The sequence below is a fragment of the Fusarium falciforme genome, chromosome 9 (assembly GCF_026873545.1).
Source record: "Fusarium falciforme chromosome 9, complete sequence".
Taxonomy (NCBI): domain Eukaryota; kingdom Fungi; phylum Ascomycota; class Sordariomycetes; order Hypocreales; family Nectriaceae; genus Fusarium; species Fusarium falciforme.
In genome coordinates, this window is record NC_070552.1 from 1,970,932 (window position 1) to 1,994,488 (window position 23,557).

General features: G+C 54.6%; 6 protein-coding genes across 6 annotated transcripts; 4 read left to right on the forward strand and 2 right to left on the reverse strand.

Annotated features, from left to right (window-relative positions):
* Positions 1-550: 550 nt before the first annotated feature.
* NCS54_01147500 (Hypothetical protein) lies at positions 551-4,201 on the forward strand (the record flags this gene model as incomplete). Its single annotated transcript, XM_053156750.1, has 1 exon — positions 551-4,201. One exon carries the CDS (start codon positions 551-553, stop codon positions 4,199-4,201), a length of 3,651 nt encoding a protein of 1,216 aa, XP_053012725.1.
* A 2,077-nt stretch (positions 4,202-6,278) lies between these two features.
* On the reverse strand, positions 6,279-8,516 carry NCS54_01147600 (Hypothetical protein; the record flags this gene model as incomplete). The annotated part of the gene is made up of 4 exons (XM_053156751.1): positions 6,279-7,241; positions 7,333-8,039; positions 8,199-8,256; positions 8,361-8,516. The coding sequence occupies 4 exons, from the start codon at positions 8,514-8,516 to the stop codon at positions 6,279-6,281; spliced, it is 1,884 nt and encodes a 627-aa protein (XP_053012726.1).
* A 4,198-nt stretch (positions 8,517-12,714) lies between these two features.
* On the forward strand, positions 12,715-13,243 carry NCS54_01147700 (Hypothetical protein; the record flags this gene model as incomplete). Its single annotated transcript, XM_053156752.1, has 3 exons — positions 12,715-12,877; positions 12,937-12,978; positions 13,041-13,243. The coding sequence occupies exons 1-3, from the start codon at positions 12,832-12,834 to the stop codon at positions 13,241-13,243; spliced, it is 291 nt and encodes a 96-aa protein (XP_053012727.1). The 5' UTR covers positions 12,715-12,831.
* Positions 13,244-14,218: 975 nt separating this feature from the next.
* On the forward strand, positions 14,219-15,111 carry NCS54_01147800 (40S ribosomal protein S22; the record flags this gene model as incomplete). The annotated part of the gene is made up of 2 exons (XM_053156753.1): positions 14,219-14,290; positions 14,656-15,111. 2 exons carry the CDS (start codon positions 14,219-14,221, stop codon positions 15,109-15,111), a joined length of 528 nt encoding a protein of 175 aa, XP_053012728.1.
* A 1,543-nt stretch (positions 15,112-16,654) lies between these two features.
* On the forward strand, positions 16,655-18,151 carry NCS54_01147900 (Hypothetical protein; the record flags this gene model as incomplete). The annotated part of the gene is made up of 1 exon (XM_053156754.1): positions 16,655-18,151. The coding sequence occupies one exon, from the start codon at positions 16,655-16,657 to the stop codon at positions 18,149-18,151; it is 1,497 nt and encodes a 498-aa protein (XP_053012729.1).
* Positions 18,152-19,144: 993 nt separating this feature from the next.
* Positions 19,145-22,261, reverse strand: NCS54_01148000 (Protein kinase domain-containing protein; the record flags this gene model as incomplete). Its single annotated transcript, XM_053156755.1, has 3 exons — positions 19,145-19,379; positions 19,440-21,104; positions 21,159-22,261. 3 exons carry the CDS (start codon positions 22,259-22,261, stop codon positions 19,145-19,147), a joined length of 3,003 nt encoding a protein of 1,000 aa, XP_053012730.1.
* Positions 22,262-23,557: the final 1,296 nt, after the last annotated feature.

Consider the following 23,557-nt stretch of genomic DNA (forward strand, 5'->3'; position numbering starts at 1 on the left):
AAGCGCTTGGAGGGGTTTGGGTCACAGAGACTATCTACAGTAATGGTCAATCAAGTTTATGTAAATTGTGTTCAGCCTGTGCAATCTTGGATACGGAATGTGTGTTATTCTTTCGCTAGTGCGAGGAAATGTATGGAGGGGCCGGCCGGGCACTGCGAGGCAGCTGGCAAGTCATGCACGAGGTTTTCTGTTGACCGGGGGATTCTGCAGTGCACCAGCGCTCTATTCGGTGTTATTTACCCTGTTCGCTTGCTATTGTTCTACTGATTGTTCTCATTGTCCCCGTTTGTTAATAATAAACGCAGCTCCACGTCGAGGCCAGACGTCAAACCTCGACTTCACCTCCTCCCGCTTCCCCCTCTCCTCCTTTCTTAACTCCAAACAACAAAACATCACGCCGCACGAAAACATTCACTGCGGCCGATCAAGCCTTGTCGATATCGCGACAGCTTGATCGATCGGTGATACGCGATCGCTGCCAACATTATCATCCCCTCAAACATCACCCCCTCCCCTACCTTACCCAGACACTCGACTTTTCATCCTCACCATGGCGTCCAATCCGCCTATTCGTGGGAACCGAGTCCCGACTAATCCTTCTGCGTTAGCCACAAACCAAGCTTTTGCCCCAGGTGCTGCCCGTACTCAGATGCAGCCAGCTCAAACTGGCCAGACTGTTGCTCAGCCCCAATTTGCTTTTCAGCCTCAGATTCCTGCTCAAGGTCAGGCCCAAGGCCAGAATCTTGTTCACGGCCAACAGCAAAACCAAAGCCAACAGCAAAGCCATGGCCAGTTCCAGTTCCAGGCGCAACAGCAGGCTCCCCAGTTCCAGACACGGGGTCAATCCCAAGTCCCTTTCCAGCCTCAGGCCTTCGGACAGCCCCGACTCCAAGGACAGCAGCAGAGCTTTGGTCAGCAGCAAGGCTTCGGGCAACAGCAACAGCAGGCCCCTTATCAGTTTGGTCAACCCCAGTTCCAGGCCCAGCAGCAAGCTCCTTTTCAGTTCCAGCCTCAAGCTCTCCAGAACCAAGTTCAAGCGCAGGCTAGCCTCGGTCAAGCCCAGTCTCAAGGACAGCAGCAAAACCCCTTTCAGTTCCGACCTCAGGTTCAGACCCAGCAGCGTCAGGTCCAACTCTCCCAACAGCAGAACCATACCCAGAATCAACAAGCGAATGGTCAGCCTCATCAGAACCATGGCCAGCTTCAAGATCTCACCCAGCAGCATCAGGCCCAACTCCAGAATCAGAGTCAACGCCAAGTCGCTGCCCAACAGCATAATCTGAGCCAGAGCCAGTCTCGGGGCCTGCAACAAAACCCTTTCCAGTTCCAACCTCAGGGTCAGGCCCAGCAACGTCAAGCCCAACCCCAGAACCAGAGTCTGCTCAATGGTGCTGCGCAACAGCAAAACCATGCTCAGCATCAACAAGCCAATGGTCAATCTCAGCAGAACCTTGGTCAACAGCAACTTCAGCGTCAACTCCTGCAGCGCCAGGCCCAGTCCCAGAATCTGGGTCAACTCCAAGGTGCTACTCAGCAGCAGAACCTTCAGGGTTTTGGCCAATCTCAGGCTAGCTTTGGCCAAGTCCAGTCTCAGAGCCTACAGCAAAACCCTTTCCAGTTCCAACCTCAAGGCCAGATCCTGCCGCGCCAGGTCCAACCCCAAAATCAAGGTCAACTCCAAGGTGCTGCTGCCCAACAACAGAGCTTCAGTCAACAGCAGGATCGTGGCCAACATCAGGGTCTTGCTCAGCCACAGTTCCAGGCTCAACAGCAAAACCCTGGCCAACAGTTTGGCCAACAACGAGCCCCTTACCAAATCCAGATGTTTGGCCAACAGCAGGCTCTCCTCCAGTTCCAAGGTCAGGGTCAGCCTCAGCTTCCGCCTCCAGCTGGTTTCTTCATACCCAACGCTCCCTTCCAGTTCGGCGCTCCTGCACCAACCCCTATTCCTCTCTGGTTCCAGCCTCCTCAACAACAGCAGCAGCAAGTTCCTCTTCAGGGATACGGCCAGCCGGGCGAGGAACCAGTTGGAGTCAGACAGTTCAATCAGGGGGTGACGGAGCGTCAAGGTCGGACTCAGGACGAACTCGATGCCCTTGGCATCGACGGCACCGAATTCGTGGAAAATCTCGACGACGCAGATATCGAAGACGGTGATGAGGCCGTTCAAGACGATCAAGGCCAGGAAGACGCTGAGGAGAGTGAAGATGAAGATATGCAAGATGAGGAAATGCAAGATACAGGCACGCGGGATGCGGGCACCCAAGTTGAGAACATGCCAAACGACCAACAGCAGCAACCGCAACCGCAGCGACAGCAGCAAGTCCAAGTCGTGCGAAACGTCCCATATGTGAAAGACCCTCACATGTATGATGCTGTCATATACGAGGACGCCTGGGACACCGAGAGCGACAGGGAACCTGACATCGAGGTCGAGACTCGCAAAATCAACGGTGCCACCAAGCAGAGATACAAGTTCACCGAAGCCTTCCTCAAGGAGCACTTCAATGGAAAGGACCCCTACGAAAAAGAGAAGAAGGAGATCGTCGCCGTCCCCCCCATGAGAAGCGGTATGGACCTCATCACGGCTCTCTGCAAGAACCTCGAGCTCGCCATCGAACTGGGCAAGCATCTCCGCGGCGAGGACATCCTCAACCTCTACATTGCCTGCCGCGGCTTCCGTGAGGCCTTGGATGGCCACATGCTCTCCTCCATCCGCGAATGGATCAGATGCAGAGCCCCCGAGGCTGGTAGGCTGTTCCCATGGCGAAGCGTCGCAAAGTTCCTTGTTCCAGACCCGGCCAAGCGCTCCAGCTCTGGCACCGACAAGACTCCGGGAGGTGTCCGTCTTATCCCTGGCATGAAATATCTCCAGATGATACTCGGCCGTGACCGATACTGCCGTCAGATCCTCGCAGTCATGGCTCGTATGGGCCTTCGTGTCCCCGACACGATGCACACCACTCTGCTGCGCATCTGGCACCTCCTTGAAGTCGCCACCTGCACTCAGAGATCCCAGTTGATGGCCGATACCAGTCTGTGGACCGATCAGCACCTCTACAACGCCCAGTTCTTCTTCGTCAAGCTTACCATGGCCTTTAACCACCCCTTCTTCAGACCCCACTCCCACGAGATGCTCCATCTGATGATGGGCCAGCGCGGCCTGTACCCCCTGTGGCAGTGTCTCACTCGCAAGAAGTTCAGAACCATGTCCGAGATCGTAGAGCTCAAGGCCCGCTACGATATGAACCTCCCTCCCCCGGCGTGGTTCAATCCTAGCCGCCGCTTCATGACCAACTTTCATGGAGTCCCCTTCCGCGAGCTTGGCGTGGGTCACTGCGAGGGCTGGGGAGCAGGCACTCGCCATCTGCTTCGCCCAGATGAGTTGGTCGTTACTGAATCCATCAACCGTTCGCTTGATCTTGACAAGCACTTGAACCACATGCTCGTCTGGGGCTACATCAACTTCAAGACCGGAGAGAACCTTGTCCCCACCGAGGAGGAGATGTACATCTCTGACGAGGAAGAGGTCCTCGAAGACGTCGACACCACGTGCTGGTGGCAGAAGAGGCACGCCCTAAAGAAGCGATGGACAGAGTTGACTCCTGAGCAGCGGCAAGAGATCGAGGAGGACGAAGAGGACGAACGCCTGCGCGCCATGGCCTGGTCTGCGCAATACGACCCAGATGAGAAGAACGATCGTCATGCAAGTAAATGGGACTCTGAGAGCGAAGACGAGTCCGATCAAGAGTACGACCCCAACGTCGAGATCAACCGCGGCTACCGCATGCAGGCCCTTCCCAAGGACCAACCCTCGCAGGTCCCCGCCCTCGACGACAAAGAAGCCTGGCGTGATCTCTGCACCGACTTCCTCATGACGACGCAGGTCGAGGTGAACGATGACGAAGTCGCCAAGGCCACCGCGTGGCTCAAGTTCTCCAAGGCCAACATGGCCACCCCCTTCGACCAGGACCGCTACGACATGGGAGATCCCTTTATGCGGAGCCGTGTCGACTGGGTGCCGCCTCGCTCTCCTCTCAGAGGGGCGCCATCTGAAGATGAAGAGGATGGCGATGACGAAATGGAGGAGGATGATGAGGAAGAAGGTGAAGAAGAAGGTGAAGATGAGGACGGTTACGATGAGGATGACGAGGATGACGAAGAGGACTATTATGATGAGGATGATGAGATGCAGGAATGAGAGGTTAGCCACGATAGATGACCTCTACGTAAGAAAGGAAATTCCTCACGAGTGAGGAGGATAGCGGAGAGATTTTGACAAGACACGGAGATATTCGACACCGGGACAGGCTGCTACCACTCGATAGACTTGAGAGTGGGATTTCTTGGCCACATTTCGTTGTCATTCATCTTGATGAGACTTGAGGGTTCACAACAGTGACCAGCCCAGCTTCACACTAAAGACAGCCCGAGACATCATCAAGCTACTACGGATTTTTGGAGGCTCTAGGGATGGGTAAAAGGAGCCATGTAACACATACTGTACGATAGATCACATAGAAAACGAACCAATGTTAGTTGGTCTTTTAACTTGTCTCTCATCACTTGACTGCCGGTTACATCTGTAGTAGCAATCTCTTTGCTGACCCTTTTCCCCGCCAACAATCAACATACAGTCTACCCAGTTCACCGATCCTGTATAACCCCCCTACGCCTAGCCAGATCCCGTCATCAAAAACGTACAAAAGTCCAGAACACAAGGAAGCGCCTCTTGGACACTCGAGACAAAAACACGAGAGGTTAGGACACACCCCTCTCAAAATTGCCCAGCGAGAACGGAATGGAGGATAGAAAAAACAGACATTAAAACAAGGACGGCTCTCATCCTTCCTATCCTATTCCATCTCGACCAGAGTTTCTTTGCCAAACAGTCTTCTTCATCTTACCCCTCCCCTGAGTTGGTGGTATCATCATCGAACCATTCCAGGAGGAAAACATCATCAACATCAAGTGAACCCCCCTATTCTCTTGCATATATTCCCTAGTAGGATCTCAAGAACGAACAGGGGAACCAAAACATCAGAAGAGAGAGAGAGAGATGAACAGAGGCAAGAGAGACAGATTAAACGAGAACCACCAGCACCACCACCCCGGAACCCCCCCTTTCCCTAGCAGCAAACAACAAAGATATAGCCAGCCTCTGTGAGATGATATATGTTTTTTTCCCTTTTTGACACACCCCGACTCCTCCATGTCCGCCGCCCCTAATATGTTTTCCTCCCTTTGGTAGTTCCATGGCCGCTCCCTGTCCAGCTCCCCAGCTCCTGCGCGTCCCAGGTGAAAACGAGATGAAATGAATAAACATGTAGATAAAGAAATAGAGAGAAAAACAAGGCGAGATGTAAGATGGGTTGATGGATGTTTATGCGAGGTGAAGTGTTGAGAGATGAACAAGGGGGTTGAAATCAAACTTGTGTGTGTGTGTGTGTGTGTGAATAATGAAGGACAAGCATAATAAACAGATAGACAGACAGATAGACAAACATGAAGAGTGAAAATAGGGGCAGGGATGACAACAGAGAAAAGCAGCTTGTCGGGCAACAACCAAGCTAACACCGGCGAACTGGATATTTGAGTCACACAGAAAAGCCAAGATATACCCTTACACTCCCCTGCGCTATGCACCCAACCCCCCGAACCCATTTTCCAGCAATGCCGCCGCCTCCGTCCCGTAAAGACCCCGGGGAATCAGATAAGTAGTCCGTCCATCCGTGGCCCTCTCCTTCTCTCGCCGTATCGCTCTCGTTCCCTCCCAAGAACTGAGTGAGACTCGAGGGATGGAGAGGCCTCGACGACGACGACAACTCTGCCGCCCCCTGGGCTTATCAAAAATGAAACAGGCCGTGGCCCCCAGCAAGTAATAGCCCGTACCGAATAGACTCGTCCCTCAACACCAAGCAGCAAGCCCCTGGCATCGGCGAGGTACTCAAGTCACTTTTGTCTTCCAACCTTTCGAAATTTTGTAACACGTCCCGCCTTGAATCAAGTAGTATCCGACACTCCGTCCTGGTCTTCCGAAACCAATACACACACCGTACCGCCTTTCCTTTGAGAGAACAACCAAGTCCAGAAGGTATTTGCCAAGGTCAAATGCTCTATGTTCATCATTCAAAGTCGTTTTTGCGCAAAAAAAAGTGACACGGAACCACCTGCCACCGGTTATCTTCCTCGCTTTGCTGCTGATGGATAGATACCTGCCTGGCGGAGGCCCAACGAGAACGTGTACACACCGGCCCGGCTAAAGCAGCTTGTACTGCTTAGGCGGGCGACTTGTTGGGAGGCGCCGAGCCACCGTTCTGGCGAGCATCTCCGCCGCTGACAGACAGACCACCGATGCCGCTCGACAGGAACGCAAAGGGGTCGTTCTCGTTGTTACCGCCGCTGTTGTTGGCGTTGTTGTTATAGAAGTTGTTGGACGGTCCGGCCGACGCGGGGCCGTTGGTGGCCGACTGGAAAGCAGCCTCGGCAGCTCTGCTGTCAAAGGGGCCGGCCGAGTGGGAACCGGGGCCGGAGCCGAAGCCGTGTGTGTTCAGAGAGCTTGGGTAAGCCGCCGCACCGCCACCCAGGCCGGAGGGAAGATAGTGGCTGGGAGGACCACCAAAGTGCTGGTTGTAACCACCGCCAGAGCCGAACGAGCTGCCAGAAGCGAAAGGTCCGGGTCCAGGAGCACCGCCCATAGAACCCTGGTTCATGCCGTACTGTGAAGCATTATCCATCGGAGATGGGTAGCCAGAATCGGCAACGACAGCAGCACCCGCGCGGCTGGCACCGCAACGCAGACAACAGACGTTCTTGGCGAAGTTGTGGTAGCCACATACCTCATTGCCGCACTTCCAGTCACCGGCACGGAAAGGCACAACACCGCTGCCACCCATGCGTCCGCCACCGTGGCCCATGGGACCGTGGTGACCACCGTGGGGAGGAGGAGGCATCATAGCAGGTGGACCGTAACCGTATCCTCCGTAGTTGCCACCACCCATATCGTTCGAGGGGCCGGCGCCGACAGCGGGGAACGAGCATCGGAAGCAGGCGGTTCGGCGCTGGAAGTTGGAGAAGCCGCAAGAGGGGCAGGTCCAGTCACCGGGTCGAGGGCGGTTCTTGCTGGGAGGGAAGGGAGTCAGGATATCCTGAGCGCGGTCGAGGACACGGCTAGACGAGGGCGAGACTTCAATGGCCTTCTCATTAAGGGCACGGCCATTCATGCAAAGGCTCTCGGCAGCCTGCGATTGATTAGCATCGATACATTGTAAATCTTTGCGTGTGGCCACGCAGTGGAACTATGCCCAACACAGGGCGTCTCGGTCAACTCACCTCCTCGTGGGAAGAAAAGACAGCAAAACCGGTACCGGTGGGCTTGTGCTGCTCGGGAGTTCGAAGGGTCCAGAAGGCGATGGGCCGGCCACCAAACTGGGTGAACCAGCTCTCAAGCTCCGACTGGGTGGTGTCGTGGGGGAGACCCGACATGTGAAGAACCTTGCTCCTCTCCGAGAGGAAAGCTCGGACGTCAGCTCGGGCATCCATAGGTCGTGTCAGCACATCGGGGTGTTCCTGGGGAGGCTGTGACTTTCTAATCAAGCCCCGGAGGACACGGGCGAGGGTAATAGCCTCCTCCATCGCACGCCGAGGCGAAGCCGGGGCAAGCGCCTGCAGGTGGAAGGGGAGGTTGTGCTTAATGGGAGCACTCGACTGGACGGGCTCAACCTCGAGAGCGGCGCAGATGTTGGAGAGCATCGATGGCCCGAAGGGCAGGGACTCGGGATGGTGCTGCTGCCAGCGCTGGTACTCGGTGCGGAGGTCGAAGGTTCGCGAGTGCTGGAGGTAGGGAGGCAGCACGACGGCCTTGTCGCGGGCTTCGCGAGGAAGCTGGACACGGAGGTCCCAAGCATCGAGTGTGACGAAGACGAAGTCGAGGTTCTTGGAGGTCAAGTACTCGGTAGCGAATGTGTCGAATCGGGTGATAGCGTCTCTAAAGGTACCAGCGTTTCGAACATGCTCCCAAGTCAAAGTGGTCAGGCTCGCTGCAGAATATGTGTTAGCCCAAGCATTCTATCATTGACCGACCCCAAACGCCAACAGCGGGAAATTTTGGTGGTAGTCGGGCGCGTGGTTGGCGGAGCCAGACAGCGTGGAGCAAATCGAGATGGAGATGTCCGGGGCAGTAGCGTCAGAAAACTTACTGCAGAGAGGAGTGATGGGAGTGTTGACTGGCTTGACGAGGACACTCTCGTGGGTGATCTGGCAGGTTCAAGACTGGGTCAGCAATCCGTCGGTCACGGGCAGCACCTCTGGTCGGATGTGTATCTGGACAGATGGCGGAGCGGGCAGGATGTGCTACTCACCTCCTCGAGCGAGTTTGCGTCGAGCAAGATCCAACCAAGCTCAATCACCTCGGCCGAGTCCTTTGTCACATAAACGCCGTGCTCGTCACAGGTGGTCGCAACATGGATCACGACATAGCGATCGATGTTGAGTTGGGGCAGCTGTTGCGAAGACATGGCTGCGGCGGGATCGGTCGGACGAGGACCGACGACGATGCAGAGAAGGAGGAAAAGAGTGTTTGCGAGCGACACGGAGGCGCGGTGGAGGACGACGACGGGAAGGTATCGCGGGTATAACGTATGTAGACTCGCCGTGGACGACAAGAATCGGCGTCGTATAATATGAAGGTGCAACTAACTAGCCCGTGGCCCGGCCAGGTCGCGATGATGGAGGTGGAAGAAGAGGTAACGGGGAGGTTTGAAGTTGCGGGAATCGGATGTGGCCAGTGAAGCTTCAGGGGGTCGTGCCAGCACGAAAAGGGCCTCAGGCGGTAGGCAGGTACTTGCAGTTAGGTCGACTCTGGGAAGGGGGTACATGCCACCAAAGTACCTGTGTTTAGTGGGGAAAGACGAGACAGGACAAGTTGGGCTGTCAGCACACGCTCCAGATCATGTCAGTAATCTGAGGAGGAGGAGAAAAAGGTATTGAGGGTGCGAGAGACGGCCAATGCAGCGTTATTAGTAAATTGGCATGAATATCGGGTGACTACAGCTGCGAAAGAAGCATTTGAAACTTTAGAATGCGAGACAAATGGCAAGAAACAAGGTGACATGTTGGTCTTTGTCACTACTACCTCCCAAACGTTTCCCCGAAGCTTGCCCAGGGTGCAAGCACTCCAGAATGGAGCCTGCCCGGTGAAGGTCACCCTCCCCTGCCCGGGCCCGAGCTGGTGCCGGGCACCAGGTAGGCGTAGGCGTAGGCAGTTACAGTGGTTACAGTGAGCGGGCTGCAGGGGGCTACGCAACAGCTGCGTACCCGTACCTGTGCCTATCTGCCTGCGTGGGCGGGCGGGCGAGCTGTCAGGGAGGCTGCCGTCCCGTCCTCTCGCTAGAAGGATGCCGGCACGGGTTGAAAAGCGTCTAGAAACCCCGGAGGCTCGAGTCCCCTGAACTCTCCGAGGACTCATAGAACTCAATGCGGTCCTTGCCAGGTTTTCGGTGGAGGCAATCCAGCGGATGCGGAGTCGGGGCTGTTGGATTGAATTTACGGGGAGCGTCAACGCTCGTTCACGAGGGTGCATGCAGCGACGAGGCGAAATAGGCCAGGTTGCGTCCCCTGAAAGTGTCTTTGATCAGAGGCTCCAAGGGTAGGTGTTGGAGGTCAACGGATAAGCTGCGAGACCGTTGTCGTAGCTTTTGCGCGTGGTCAACGGCTGAGCCCATCAGCAGCCGGCATCATTGTGGAAAGCCCACTGCCACAATGAGAGATTCAGCGATGGATGATTCAGGTCAAGGCTTGCCTATTCTGTACAGCCTATGCCTGAATACTTCCCCTTCTGGCTGACGCGAAGACAAGTCTTGATGTACATAACTTTGAGGCGTACTCTGAAGCAAGCTTTATCCAGGTTGTCCTTCCTCCCGAAGCCTCCGGGCTCATCAACCACCACCCTTAAATAATTCAACAACTCGACGTACTTTTTGCTGAGATTCGTCACACCAATACTTACCTGCTCTTGTACTCCATCCATCCTCCTCCCCCTCCGTCAGTAGCCAGCCCGTATCTACGCACGCGCACGTATCCATCTGCCCTCGGCCAAGACAAATAACCCTGCCGCCGGTACTCCACGCTGAACAGCAGTCCCCAACTTATCATCTCGGCCGTTCTACGCAGTACCTAGCAGCAGGGCGAGCGTGCGCCTGTTTTACCCGGTTCATTCACACGACAATGACTATGACATTACCAATCACGACGCCGTCAAGTTTGTGCAGGCCCTAGAGAATGCACGTTCACAAACATGTCAACTCTCTCTTTTGATAGTCACCAACTGCCAAAGTCGGTAATACAGTACGACTTTGTCGAGTCAGTCAAGGGCAGGTCAGGATTAATAACGGAGGCTGAGGTTTGAGTCGGCCGTCCTGCGATACAGTAGTGATTGACGGAAGATACTGTCCCACCATTCCAGCAGCAACAGAGGAGGATGGGATGGATGGAACGAGGGGTGCAGCAGAGCAGTGGCAGCCTCGTTCATCCCGACCTCCATGTCAAGTTCCAGTGTCTATCAATGGCTTCATTCAGCTTCAGGTGCACCTGATGATTCCCAGAGAGGGGCCATCTCCCTGCCTCCCACGTGCAAGACTTCGTCTCTCAAGACTCTCAGTCATCCCTTGCGTCCACCCGCATCGCCAGCTGAGGCCTCTGAGACCGAGAAAGATAAACCGCCAGACAGCAGAGCAAGTCATCCATCTATGATGAGGCAGGATGACCTTGCATACAAAGTCCCACCCGCGCGCGGAGACTCGACTTGCCGACTTGGGCGAGGCGTCATCTCGCTCCAACAGCAATCAGTCCACTATGATGTCGGCCCCCTCACTTTTGCTGTGCCCTCTGTTATTCCATCGCTGCTGTTATTGAACGACGGGTTAACGGGGATATCTCATCCAGCTCATTATGAGCATGATTATTGCGAGCTGAAGCTGGACCACCTTTGCGTTGTCCTCCCTCCCTGGTGGTATATTTTGCTCCGCCGACACATCACCGGTCGGTGCTGCTCAAGGATGGATCGCCGGGTAAAAGAAGCCCCTCGAATAGTCAACGCCGAACGGCCTTACGGACCTACATGTTCCGTGAGAGCTCAGGGGTTCCAATCCGGACTCGCGATGGGATTTCCTGAGGCGAGGACCAACAGCCAAGCCCGTTGCTCAGAACCAACCCCAACAGCCCGCTGGTCTCTTCGGGTTTTGCAGGCTCGAGGTTCTCCGTGGAAGTGACCGAGAAGCAATGCAGGCAGCCGATCAGTGACTATGCCTTGCCCTGCCTCGCCTTGCCGACCTACGGGGCGCACTGTACAACATCAAGTAGCAGCAACAGCTTCAGCCACAGTGCAATAACATGCACACGCCGGACTACACTCGCCAACATACTAGCCAGCGTCCCACGAAGTTGTCGTACTAACGGTCATTAGCCGCTCACCTCAAGATCAGCACCGCTCCAGCCCGCAGCACTTCGGGGCTCACCTGTGTTCAGGGCACATCCCTCCTCGGATCCCCAGGTGCGACAGCCCGCTGGCAAAGCTTCCCGGGGTTCCGTTCGTTGCTGGCGCGGAAGCGGAAGGGGACGTCACCCCGTCCAACGGCCTGGAACCACATATCCTTGTTAGCACAAGCACGTCTTTATTACATTGCGCAACGCCTAGCTTTGCTTCAAGGAAGTTATCTCCCATCCCGAGAGGCAGCCAGTGAGACCGGATCGCTTGGCGCCAACCCGGAGCAGCGGTACTCGGTGCTTTGACCGACCACAGGCCGCATCTTGGACGGTCGTGTCGGCAACCGTGATTTCTGCTGCCTTTCACAACCTGTAGCCAAACCAGGCAAGCATGTCGGTTTGGTTTTGTCCAGGATGTTTCCAGTCTCAGTCCTCTGTGCTGTGAGGGCTAATAAAGGACAACAGGAAAACTGATCAGCCAATTTGGTTCCATTTCCACGTTCCAGAGACATGCCGACAACACATGTACGACTTCGGCTAATCACATGCCTACGCGGAAAAGCGATTCTCCCGTTTCTATCGTTGTTGCAATAGTCGTTGATGATATGATCGGGGGTGATGGTGCAGAAGCAGCTGTATCATGAAGCGCTGTGACGCTCAAAGTCGTACTGCATACAAAGGCCCTCCCAACGACACCACAACAGGAACCGCTGTGATTTGGGTGACAGATGATGCAGGTAGCAGCAGCATTTACTGCTTCGTAGGCGCCCGTAGACTGTTGTCCGAGGACGGGCCTAGGCCTGGGCCGGAGCATGAGCGTAGGTTCTGTGCTCTCCAAGTGTCCGGTCGGTGCGATCGGCGTCGAAATATCCGATAGGGTCGATGCTTGGTTATAGAGTTGAAAGGACGAGACCGTCGAGGTGATGGATGCCACGCTTCGATTCACATGTGGATTTGTCCATTTTCGATAGCCTCTTTCCTATTTTCGGTTCTCGTATTGATACTAAGACCAAATTCCATTCTATTGCCTCAAATACGTGTTACTCAACTGGTCTTTATCCGGTTTGGCTTGTGGCAGCAACACCTGAAAGCGCCTTGTCTACGTCATTGACCATGCTCCACGTCACAAGCCGGCTTCCTCCAACACCGTCACGTTACTTCCAATTACGCGGCGATGCACACTTTTGCCTGAGGTCGTCTTGAAACATCAAGACTCATTGCATTTGCCTTGGCTTTTCTCTCTCCTTCATCAAACATCACTCATTATTGACAGTCAGAACGCACACGCTCTTACAGCCAGTCACTTTATACTCACATTCGCACCAACTTACACACGACCAAACCGCAATCATGGGTGTCGTCTCGGCCATCTTTCTCGTCCTCATCACCATCCTCTGTACGTTAACCTCCCCTCTGTAACGTTCGAGAGTTCTATGGTCACTAACATACTTTCAGTCCCTCCCATCGGTGTCTGGGCCGTTGCAGGATGTGGAATGGGTAAGCCAACATCCCCCGCCTTGTTCCCCTCCGAATTCCATGCTGACGCGAGGTGTTTCAAGATCTGTTCATTAACATCTGCCTGACCCTTCTGGGCTACATACCGGGTCATATCCACGCATTCTACGTCGAGTACGTGTATTACGATCGCCGCGAGCAGGCGCGCGAGGGGCGATTTGCAACTGGACCAGCGCCAGGTGTGTACTCGGATAATGTACAGACGGGAGGCCAGGGCTACGGCACGATAGCTCATCCTACGGCTTGAAGAAATGCTGGAGGACCGAAGCCATTTGAGGCTCTTGTCGGGTGGATGCTCATCGCTTTGTTGTTGCGGTGGTTTGCATGATCTGTGAAGGCCTTACGGACACTTTTTATATAAATAAATGAGGAAAGCGACAAGACATTTCATACACTCTCCGCTGCCACACCTCCTGTCTTACTTGCTTGCCATACTGTTCCTGCTTTTGCTCGTGGTAGTGTGCATTGGCACTAACAACGGCGGCGCTATTACTCGCTTCAGCTTGATGAGTTGTCAGTTGTCGCAACCGTCGACGTGCAGCATAGCAGAACGGACTATTGAAGTTAATGGGCTTTATAAGCTGGTGATCTATATCCGATGAGCCGGCTTATGGGTGCTTACCGTGGTATTCGGGCAGGGTCATCTAGTAATGGCAAAGCAGCATCTGGACAAAGCCCTGTCCCTCATGGTGGCCGTATTCTGTGAGCGGGGCTCCCATCGATATGCACGATCATGTCGTGTCGGCGTTGATTACTTCCCCAAGGTGACGAATACACCCGGTGAGGAGGCGGTGGAAGGACAGTCATGTTGAAAGCCCCAATCATCGCCAGTCGGACAACACATATCGACAGCCCCGCGTTGGCAAACACCCGAGAAGAGGCAGAAGTGCACGTAGCGTGAATTGCCTACAGGAGGTGTCCGAGTATGACCTGTCACCTGTGTGTGCTCCGTACATTGCCGATGGTCAAGAACAGCTAAGATGGACGATCAGGAACATTCACTCCTTCTAATTCCACCTGAGACATGGCTTAATTGACATCCAGGGCAAACATTACCGAGACCAGCAGCAAGAGAGCTGTCAACTGATCGGCAAATCTCCCAGGGTGTTCAGGGTAGCAAAATGTAGCTACGCCTAGCGCAGCCAATGAGAGGCAATGCGGGGATGGGTGTTGACATTACCCGAGGCGAGCATCGACCCTTTTATCGACAGCCACGACACACATGCATGTTTCCATGGATGAGCCAATCCAGTTCGAACTCCAATCCGATCACCAGAGACTAGAGAGAAGATACGTACCTGAGTCTTGAGGGTGGCTTGTGATGCCAGAGCCCACACCTAGTTGATCACCAAGACTTTGAGTAGCTTATCGGCACGTGACTTCCCAGTGGTGTTCTTGTCCATCACCAACTCTGCATCAAAACCACACACTCTTCAAGCCGGACAGAGCTCAGTGATCATGGACTCATTTGGGTGATAGCTTTGCCATTCGTTGCAGGTACCTTCAGACTACGACCAGTTCGTCTCTGAAGAGCCTCCCGATACACCCTCCCCGCTATAACCACAAGCAATGAACGCGTGCCGTTATACATCTTGTAATCGCCACCATAAGTGCTCAGCAGCCATCTCGATATATCTCTGTGCCTTCTAACTCGGTCAGAAGGTCCGAACCAGTGTTCTGAGTGATGCCTTGAAGAGCATCAACAACGCCGAGAAGCAGGGCAAGCGCCAGGTCATTCTCCGCCCTTCATCCAAGGCCATCGTCAGATTCCTTGAGCTCATGCAGCGCCATGACTATATCTCGGAGTTTGAAGAGGTCGATGGCCACCGTGACGGCAAAATTGTCGTCCAAATCAATGGCCGGTTCGTAATGGTCATCCCCCAACTGTCTGATGAACCGTCAATCGCCGAGATCTTCTATTTTAGACTGAACAAGTGCGGCGTCATCAGTCCTCGTTTCAGCGTGGCTTTGGGTGACCTGGAGAAGTGGGTTGTTCGACTTCTGCCTGCCCGCCAGTTCGGCCATATCGTGCTCACCACTTCCGCGGGCATCATGGATCATGACCAGGCTCGTCGAAAGCATGTCTCGGGCAAGATCCTGCGCTACTTCTACTAGAGGCTCTGACACGGCAGAGCTGGATCCTGGTTATCGAGTGGGGGAGGCTTGGCAAGTGTCACATTGGGGGACAAGTTAAGGGACTGCAAACACCTTGGTGAATAAATGACCAACAACAACGCGATTGGGTCAACATGGAGGACTGTTCTTACGAATTTCTTTCTCCGTATGTCAATATAACACTTGTAAGCTGAGCGTGACTCTTTGCAATCAAGCGGCCAGAACGTGAACTATTTTTGTCGTCATGAGTACATCTTGTGGAAGCTTGGACATATGCTGGATGACCTCGAAGCTGGTATAGCACCAAGACAATTACATCTCAGCAATCAGCATGTCGAGAAATCCAAATCTGCCGAGTACTGTACGTGGGACAGTAATCTCCCATTGCACGCCCCATTATGCCTACTCCATTCCACGATTGTCGTGCTGCGATTGATTGATGCCACATGTTGCTGTCCAGCTGGCAAGGTGCGATTGGCTCGGGCAAAAGAGCAATCCAATCCCCATGCCAATCCGATCCCGATCCGCCATCCATGTTTTTGGTTGCCCAGCTCTGATGTGAAAAGCGCATCAGCAAAGACGCACAAACGCAAAGGGGGAGAATAAGGATGAGGAGCTATAGGTACTTCTATCCCGACTCATTCTTTCCTCCTGTCGTTCCTTCCGTATCTGTGACATCCCGTTCCTATTTTTGCCCCTTCCCCGGCCGGGCAATCTCCACCTCCACTCCTTCCCGCTAGCTTGTCTACCTCGATCCCCTCTCCCCGTGCTTGACTCTACTGTCTAATATCATCTATCACCTATCAACTCTTGTCCTTCAAACCAACCTACCTACAGGCACCTTGTCGAGACGGGACTACGCCGTACGCAAAAGAGTGCTAACGCATTATCCTGCCTATCTTCGCTCCCTCTCTTGCATCCTGCATTTGTCGACCCCACCGCGTCGTGGCAGCGCATCGCACCGCTTCGCTTCGCTTCGTTCGCTCTGCATTGACCGATAACCTAGACAGACAAGGTCAAGATCGCGCTGCATCGTCTTGCCGTATTCGTCTCTGCTTGCTGCCCTCACTCGTCAACCTCCTCGACAAGCCTGCGAGCCAGCCCAGCCATGTCCTGACTGCCTCTCCCATCAAATCGTGCACGCCATATTCGCACGCACCAACACATCAAACAACCCCTTTACCGCCCTATCTCTTCAGCCGGCCTACCCCCGGATACCATACCTTGCATGTCCTAGACCGACTGTCGACCACGACAATCCCCAACGGCTCACCACTCCCACCACTCGGCGGCCACCATCACCGCCCTGGACTCGCGTCGACCTCCATACTACACCTTGACGTGTTGAGCTGCTGCTTCTGCTGCCGCCGCCGCTACTTTCAATGCTCCATTGACCCACGCCTGGGGTGTCACTCGTGCTTGATCAAGCCCATCGCCTCTACCTATCGCCGCTGAGGTACTCATCTACGACAACGCACACAACGCACTCTCGCATAATATATATACCTCCACTCGGCGGTACCCTGATTCCCGAGTCTTCACCATGCTGTCCTCCACCGTTCAGCCGCCCTCACAACCTCCTCGACCTCATCAGTCCTCTCGCCATCACGCCGCCGCCTCCACCTCGTCCGCCCCGGCCCTCGGCAAACCTCGTCGGCACTCTCTCCCATTTTCCTTCCCACCTCTCTTTCAGTCCAACACATCGTCAACGAGCCTGGTGCCTTCGACCGCCGAGGGCAAGCCTATTCCCGTTGACGACTCTACCGTAGAGCACCGAACATCAGCCCTCCGCGAGCTCAACTCAAACTTTCCCAGCCGCCACCGATACGCAAAGTCGACAGGCGCCCAGAGCAGCACCTACTCCCAGCCTGTGATAGTCCGAAGCTACTACGCTCCCGTACCGACCCGTCCCGTTAGCACAGATCGAGGGGTCGTCATTGTCAACGGCCGAGGACATCGCACAACGCTCTCAGAGAGTGGGGGTCCTGCGGCTCTCGTACGGCGTGTGCTTCCGTTTACCTCGAATATCACGCCGGCCAGGAATGGAATGCTGGGAACCATGGCGAGGAACCGAACAAAAAAGCGACTCAATGAGCCTGAAGAGGCGAAGCTACCGCCGGTAGAGGCATTTCGCTTCAAGAGTTTCATGGCCAATATCGACGACCAGAGTGGCGGCACCGATATCAATGCTGATCTGGATCGCATTGCAGAAATCTGTGCCAAGTCCCGATATTCTTTGAGCAATCAATACGAGGTTCATTACGCTCCTCATGGCTCCGGATCGTCCTTCATACCTGGAGTTGCCCAGACCCAGGAACCTCAGGGACCGACTCTTCAGGCCGTTTCGTCGGATGATGAGCGAAACTTGAGGCGCTCTAGAAGGAGACCAATGGGCATCAGGAGAAATAGTAGAGCAATGGGAACGTTGGAGACCATCATGTCTTCGAGTAGATCCTCGGATGAGGACAAGTCCAAGAAGAAGTCTGCAGCTGAGATTGCAGAGGAGGTTCGCGGACGGGCTGCCAAAAAGGGCTCCAGACACGAATCTTCAGCATCATCCTCGGAAAACGGAGCGGAGGAGAATGCTCCTCAGGAGGAGGATGCCACGCAGAGTGCAACTCGACGAAGGAGATCTGGATCTCTGGCACTCATCGACGGCACTCGGCTGAGCATGCACCTGAATGAACTCAACTCGGCCACCGGCCTTGTTGGCGAACCCGCCCTGCCCCAAACATCAAGCAGCCAGCTCGAGATCCGCACTGCCCCCGAGGCGGCGCATAAGGAGCGTATCCCTGCACCACCCAAGACTAGACCCGTGGTTATTGAGGGGCTCGACCAACCCCTTGCTCGCGGTTCCATCTCCCCCGTTGACGCCTCGCATGCCCGACATAGCTTCATCTCGACGCTGAGCGGCTGGATGACTTGGCGAGCTCCTGAGTCCACGCCCCATTCTCAGGGTCGTGCTGAAGGCAGCTTGCGAGAGCTACTCAAGTCAACTGATGTCAAGGGCAAAGGAATTGAAACGGTGGCATACCATTAAGATGTGCCACCAAAAACTACGCGAGAGGAATACAGAACTCTCGCCCAGAGACCGGATATCTGGTGTCCAGCTGACATCACATTCGTCTCAGGGAACTGACCAAAATGCAATGACCGACAATGAATTGATGAACGAATTATGAAGTTACGAGACCAACCCTATAGGGCCCGACGGATGGCTGGGGACAAAGAGCGATACTACAAAAGCCGAAAAGTTTGTGATCAGATCGTACATTCTCGCTGGGGAAGACAGTGTATTCATTCGTGTATATGGAAGATACCTTTGGCGCTGTACCATGTCAAGAGAATGCCTTGATGGCCTGCTCACGACGGCAATGGATGGTTACTGAAGTAGAGATAGCTGTATGGATGGAAGCCGAGGTTGGCTGTACAATACTGGACGCCATCGAGGACGCAGGGATGGATTATAATAGGCGAGGCAAGTCTCTCTTTGGAAGAGACACCCCTGGAAGACATTGATAACTCTAAGAATGGCCAATATATATTACGGGGATTTTGCACATCTTGCTCGATAGCCACATGGCATCCGCTTCTTGATTTCGACATTATCTTGCTTGTCACGCCCCTGGCGTCAAGGTCTTCCTCCTCTTCTATCGCGACGCCCAGATCAATATAGGTATAAGGTACGAACACACTCATGCGCCGAAACAACAAAACTCGACGTGGACCATCCCATCCATTTCCATGCTTCACGAAAGCCAAACCCCCCCAAGTGGTGACAGATAAAAAATGTGACTCTGCCTTTGCCAATTTGAAACATCTGATGCAAATAGCAAACGCCGCAAGACCACCTCCTGAAGAGGAGGTATAATATCCCATGAACTGGTGCAATGAGGTCGACAATGCCCGGAAGACTCCTGAAAACAAAGTGTTTTTAAGGAAAAAAAAAGAAAAGACCCCTTTAATGTTTGAGTGACTGAAATCCCAGCCGGTTTACAGCAACAACAGAGCAAGAGTAGCCAAAGGCAGACGGCTATGCCTTGCTGGTGGCTGCTGGGTGAGGCGGCTTGTTTCCGCCATTCTTATCCACCTGGAGGCGCTTCGCTTCCCGTTGATCGTTGCCCTCGTTGGTACGCTTCTTGTCCTTTTCTTTCTCCCGGTTTGCGCTGTCTTTGGCGGCTTTCCGGGCCTCTCGATCTCGGCGTTCGTTTTCTTTGCGAAGAGCCTTGGACTCAAACTCGTGCCAATCCCCTTCAATATTGGAGAGCCTGTTGCAAGGTTAGTATTTGTGATATAGCAAGAAATCGGGACTGTAAGAAAGGACTCACTCAATAGCCTGTCGTGGTTGTGGTTCTTCTTTGGTGAAGTAAGGATGCTGAAGCACTTCGGAAGCACTGGGGCGTTTGGCAGGATCGTATTGGAACATGGCCGAGAGTAGCTCGAACGCAGCCGGCGTCACCTTGTCCCGGTACTTATCGCCAAAGACATTCTTCCGCTTCGCTGTTGGGCGCAAGAGTTCAAACCAAGCCATGTCGACGAGGTTGGGCCAGTCCTGAAGAGTCGGCGTACCCAAGATATTGTATATCTTCTCCAACTGGCTGAGCTCGGTTCCGTCTCCAGTAAAGATGGCGTGTCGAGCAAATATCTCCACCATGACACATGCCGCGCTCCAAACATCGACAGCGGCTGTGTACTTTGTTTCTCCAAGTAATAATTCTGGTGATCGATACCAAATAGTAATGACACGATTCGTGTAGTCCAGCTGATGACGCTTGGCATAGAAACGGGCAAGACCAAAATCGGCAAGCTTAAGAATGCCTTCATTGCTCACCAAGATGTTGGCTGCTTTGATGTCTCGGTGCAGAACTCCTCTGGTGTGGAGGTAATCCAAGCCCTCAAACATCTGTTTGGCGAGATGCTTCTTCTGAGCTGCATCCAGCTTGAACGAGGGGTGGTTCAGGAGACCTGTGAGATCATGCGACAGATATTCAAAAACCATGAAACAATCGTTCTTCTCCACCATGACCTCTTGAAGGGCGACAATATTGACATGCCTGAGCGACTGTAGAAGCTTGATTTCTCGAACGGCTGTGACAGGAAAACCATCGCGCTCACCCTCCATGCGGATGCGTTTGAGGGCAACAAGGTTTTTCGTATAGACGTTGAGGCCCTTGAACACCTTGCCGTAGGTGCCAGATCCGACAACAGACTCGTTTCCAGGCTTCCTGAAGAAGACTGAATCTGAGTCCGCTAGGTCGGCCGGGAGAGTCGGTCTTGGCTTCGGCCGCTTCATGATCTTCTTGACCTTGCGCATCCTTGGTGCCACCCTGGGTCCTTCTGGGGGCTGACGGTGATCATGTCTTGAGCGAGACGATGCTGGTTCGGTGGGAGCGCTTCGGGGAGGTTCTCGATCTCGGTTGTCCTTTGGAGGCTCTCTTCGCGGGGCAGCATTTAGCTTCTGCGAGATCTCGGGCTTCGGTGCTGTGACGGCAGGCTTCGACGAGGGCTTGAACGCAAAGCTAAACTTGCCGCCAGACGAGGCTGATTGCGAGCCTGGACCTGATGGCGGTGGTCGATTTGGAGTCGTGGCGGCATCTCCTTCCGCTCCATCTCTGCCTTCGCCCACGGCCTGGGCATCATTGGATGATTGAAGAGGCTCAGTTTCGGTGTCCATCATGTCATGATTTGCATCGTCAACATCGGTTTGAGAGTTTCCGAACCGACCGTTTCCTGGCTCGTCGTGGTGTCCTCGTGGAGGAGGACCTTGACTCCAAGGCGAGTTTTTGAAGCCACCTCGGCCTCGACTGGAGAAGGAGCCACCCCGGAAGCCACCTCCTCGGTAGCCACCACGGTAATTTCCCTGAGGATACTGCTGCATGGGACCGGTTGGAGCGGCATATGGGGGTGAGTGAGATGGATTTGCGTGGTAATGACTTGAGGGGCCATTGGGCGGACCATAGTTGGTGCTATGGGCGTATTGAGGAGGATATTGTCTAGAGAAATGTTAGCCTTGGCTTCTTAGCATTTGCACTCCTGAGACATCTTACTGTGAGCCGTTCCATCCGCCACGAGATGCTCCATATGGCGACTGCGATGGCGAATTGTGGTAGGATCCTCCTTGTTGGGGAGATTGTGAATAGGGGTCATTGCCATATTGCGACTTCTGAGGGTACATGGGATTGTAGCCCCCTCCCCTATGGTTACCTCGAGATGTCATGTCTTCGTTAATATCCGACCTTGAAGAATGAAGTCTGCCGGGAGACGTTTCTCGAGACCTGCGCTCTCGGCTCGCCTGAGGCGACCGTGGATGTGTCTGCCTCTTGGATGACTGACGATCAGAATCTGAAGCACGGTGGTCGTCGCGAGGCGATAGACGGGCGCGACGAGATGAAGAAGGCCGGGTTTCAGGTGCGGGGGAGCGACTGTGTGATCGTTGTTGGGGTTTGTCTGCTCGAGCCCAAGGTTCACGGTCCGCGCGCCTGGAGCCAGCCTCGGACCTGGTTGGAGATCGAGTGCGTGATCGACGCCTGTCTGCCGTCCGCGTTGGTGATTTCGGAGACCGTCCGTGGCGACGGGGTGATGGTTTCCGTCGCTCACGCGAGGGATGCCGGGCGTATTTCCTCGAGGTGGACTCGGGGCTATAGTCCCTTGTCCTGGCCCGTGGACTTCTGTCCCTCCTCGATCTCTTTCGGCTTGAGCTTGTCAGAGATGGACTTCGGCTTCGATGGCGTTTGGCTGCTGATGGAGAATTGCGGCTGGTTCGCTCACGACTCCGACTGCGGCTCCGGCGACGTGACTTGTCCTCGGACTCGCGGTGGCGCTCCCTCTCGGCTCGGTAACGAGGGATGAGATCTTCGACGTCGGGGGCCCGGCGAGAGGGCTCGGGAGATGGGCGAGAACCGCGATCACGACTGCGATCGCGTGAATGGCGGCGGCGACGGGAGGAGCCAGGCTCAGGTCTCGTTGAAGGGCGATCGCGGCGGGCGTCTGAACCGTGGCGAGATTCACGGGCTTCACGGGGAGATCTTGATCTTTGTGAGGGCTTCACTCCTCGCTCGGCTCGAGCCCGTTCTCCTTGGTCATCACGTTCCTGGTCGTCTCTCATGGCAGCATGTCGAGGTCGACGTGGAGGCTTGGATGGGTGCTCCATGCTGGCAGCCGGGCGTTGAGTTTTTAGCAGTAACTCGCACGTTAAATCGCCGCACCTTAGCCGAGCCACGACCAGGATCGACTTCAGTGACTCGACCCGCTATCAGCGACCGTGCAGCGTGGGCGTGAGTTGCGGGGAACAATAGAACTCAGTTGGGCCAGATGCAGGTGATAAGTCCTGCCATCTGCTGGTGAGTGAGAGAAAAAAGGACGAAAGCTGTTGACGGAGGAACAAGCTGCGAAGTTGGCGCTTGCTCCACGCAAGCAGAAACTCAGTCGCTGGTACCGTTAGCTCCAGGCGGTCTCGTTGTGGTTCACAGCCGGGCCCTAGAACCATCAGTCAGTTAGTTGGTTGATGCGCTGCGCGCCCTGCGATGATGTGCGCGTTGGCGGCTGAATCGAGGACCTGACAACACCCTCCAACCCCAGGGAGCCTTGCGAGAGCCTTGTGCGTGCACTTGCAGGCCTTTTCTCTGCGGGCTCCCTCTCCATTTGCCACTGCACTTGTTCTCTTCTCGTCCTTTCTCCCAGTCGAGTGAGTGGTGCAGAGTCAAGCGTCTCAAGGCCTCATCAGGCTGTGAAGTGAAATCCGTTGGGTTAATCCCCAAGTGGTTCCACCGACGCGACGAGGAACCAGCACCACCTCATTGCTGGCCCGAGAGAGCCAAGGTACTACATACGAATCCGTGTGGATGATTTACGACGAATGCCAGTCCTTTCGACCTTCAGTAGTCGTGCGACGAGTCCAGTCTCTGTCTGAACAAGAGGGTAAACCTCCAGCGGCGCAGAAAAACGGTTTCTGCACTCAGCATGTCCAAGGCTGGTTCATGGAGCGCTTCAGGCGACAAATGTGAATGAAGGGTTGTCCCGCGTGTCAAGATACCGCGAGGTCTTGTAATCGCCGCATCTTTCAAAGTGCGGGGGAAGCAAGCTGCAAGCACCGATCTCCTCACAAGTTGCGTCCCTCGATCAGCTCATTTAGCTGTGACGCTGCTTGAGGCATTTCTCTCATGGCAGTCAAGATATCCTCCAAGCCAGCCTCACAAGGGCCAGACTCGCACGAGTCTCCAACCGTGGGCTTGGCGAGGCATCTATGGCCAAACTCATAAAACTGCAAGACAGAGAACTTGTCAGATGGAAGTCGGGACCTCCTGAAAACGAGTTGAATCCCAAAGCGAGAGCTAGGCAGGCCTCGTCCATCGTCATCTTGGTCGCAAGAGTGAAGACAGTTGCCTGGAACGGTCGTGGTCTGCATTTCCAGCAGGCATCATTCGTGACATGGCGCGGTTTCTTCCCT